The sequence below is a fragment of the Mus pahari genome, chromosome 23 (assembly GCF_900095145.1).
Source record: "Mus pahari chromosome 23, PAHARI_EIJ_v1.1, whole genome shotgun sequence".
Taxonomy (NCBI): Eukaryota; Metazoa; Chordata; class Mammalia; order Rodentia; family Muridae; genus Mus; species Mus pahari.
In genome coordinates, this window is record NC_034612.1 from 27735713 (window position 1) to 27737916 (window position 2204).

The 2204-nt window shown below is 57.6% G+C and overlaps 1 protein-coding gene across 1 annotated transcript in view; it reads right to left on the reverse strand.

Annotated features, from left to right (window-relative positions):
* Positions 1 to 673: 673 nt before the first annotated feature.
* The window catches only part of Fbxo24 (F-box protein 24), a 12565-nt gene continuing 11034 nt past the window's right edge, over positions 674 to 2204 (reverse strand). The window contains exons 6-7 of the mRNA XM_021187197.2: positions 1604 to 1869; positions 674 to 1067 (exon numbers count right to left, since the gene is read on the reverse strand). Of these exons, the coding sequence (XP_021042856.1) occupies positions 705 to 1067; positions 1604 to 1869 (629 nt within the window). The 3' untranslated portion in view covers positions 674 to 704. The remainder of the gene's footprint in view (positions 1068 to 1603; positions 1870 to 2204) is intronic.

The window sequence follows — 2204 nt, forward strand, 5'->3', positions numbered from 1 at the left end:
CAGAAGGGGACGGGATGCCGATCCCACGGGACTGTGGGCTAGGGGCGAGGTACCCCAGAAGTGGGAGACAGACTGCGGGTTTGGTGCAGGTATGACGGAGGCACACCTGTAGTCCTAGCTCTCTGGAAATGGAGTCAGCGTTCACGTGATTAAAGAGGTCAGCCTGGGCCACACAGTGAGGCTCTGTCACAAACAAAACCAACAGACTCAACAGAGGCTCCAACGTGGGAAGCGAGGTGTGCCTGTCGTCCGAGTTATTTCACAAGCCCCGGCCTGACCTCCACATCACAAAGTGGGGCTTCTGCAGTGAGAAGGGGAAGGCGAGCTGGGGGTGCTGGCCCTTCCTCAGTAAGACAACAGCTTGGGCTCTTTCTGTCTCTCCCCACCACCACCAGCCAGGCCTCCCTCCATCCCAGGCCACCCCTCCATGAGGCCCCAGGGTTTCAGAACAGGCTCGGCTTTAGCCTTTTATTCTACTGTCCATCGAATTTCTCGCTCATGATAGTCAGGTTGGGGGCTCCTCCAGGGCAGCCCCCTGCACATTTATAAAAGAGGTCCCTCCCCTCCCCTCGAATACACAGCGCTGCTCCCCACAGCCTCCCACCCCCCACCCATGTACACACAGTGTTCTCTGACACTCCATCTCTTCTCAGCTCGAGCCCAGGGCTCGACTTTCTTCAGGAGGAAAGGCTAGGAAGAGGGGCTCAGCTCTCAGGAGTCGGGGTGCCTGGGCCAGCCCCGCCAGCAGCCCTCTGCAACATGTCCAGGGCCTCCCAGAAGAAATCTTTCTGGGCAGCCATCAAGGGCATCCAGCCCACAATCTCCTTCATCTTCTCCATTCGGTCCTGCAACGTGGGGCAACTGTGGATCTGGCTGAGGTACTCCTCACAGGCCTGGGCTGTTCCCCCAGGGTCTTGCGGGGCTCCAGCCCCCTGGCTAGGTTCAGGGCTCCCTCCCACCCTGCTGGCTGGCAGGTCTCGATAGGCAGGGCCCTGTTCGATGTCGTGGCTGGACAGCATATAGAGACACTCTCTGGTGGAGCAGAGGGAGCAGGCACACAAGGGGACCTTAGAGGAGAGAAGAGGTGGAGCTGAGGGAGGCTGAACACTGCTTCCAGGAAGCCGACTTAACCCTGATGCTATGCTGACCCCTCTCAGCCAGGCCCTGGCCAGCAAGTGAGCTTCCGCTTGCTATGTATCCATGTGAACTTGGATAGAGCCATCGGGGTCGGCTAAGGAGAAAGTGGGGAGCAGTGTGGGGCAAGGAAGGGAGACGTCACAGTACAGGGGAGATGGAACCAATGGATCCCTTACATGGGCCACAGCTATCAGCTGGGCATGGGGACACAGGAAAGCCAGAGAAAGCTAGAAGTTAAGACCAGCCTGGGCTCCACAGTGAGAATCTACTGCTGCCACGCTTGGTGCCCAATATGAAGCAGTGAAAGAACTAAATCTCACGGGTTGGCTGTTCCCTGCCCTCCACTGGCACACCGTGGCATAACTCCCTCCCCACAATTCTTTTTAAAGACTTTGGAGAGAAGGGAGGTTAAGTCCCGTGGGCCACCTGGCTCTAGTGCTCTACCCTTGCCTGACCCTGCTCTGACCTTGATGTGCAGCTTAACGAAGGAGGCGCTCCCCTTGGGCCAGCCAGGAAGACGGCCTCCGGCCCCACAGCCGCACCCCAGCAGCTCCTTGCTGAAATCCGAGGCCTGACTCAGCACCAAGGAATGGTTGAGGCCACACCACAGGGCGATGGGGCGTTGCAGATAAGGAACCTGAGAACAGACAGACAACATGGCCAGGGGGGTTAAGGTGGGAATACTAGAGGCCTGGAGGGAAGTGGGGACCCCAGGTTGGGACAGAGTGCGGTCTTGGGAGTTGGAGGAAAAGCAGGTCCTGTCCCAGAAAGTCCACCCTGCCCTGCAAGCTGGCAGCTATCTGTCCATTCCTGTGCACATGGCAGCTGTCTGTCTGTCCATCCCTGTGCACACAAAGCCTCCCAGAGGATACAGGGCACTTGACTCCTCAGGACAAGACCAGCCACCGGGGAACCTGCACACATGTTTGCACACACACATGCATTCTTGCACGTGCACACACACACACACACACACACACACACACAGTAAAAATACAAAATACCAAGCAGGGAACAATTAAAAGGTCAGCCAGGCATGGGGACTCAGAGGGATTAAAGTGACTTCC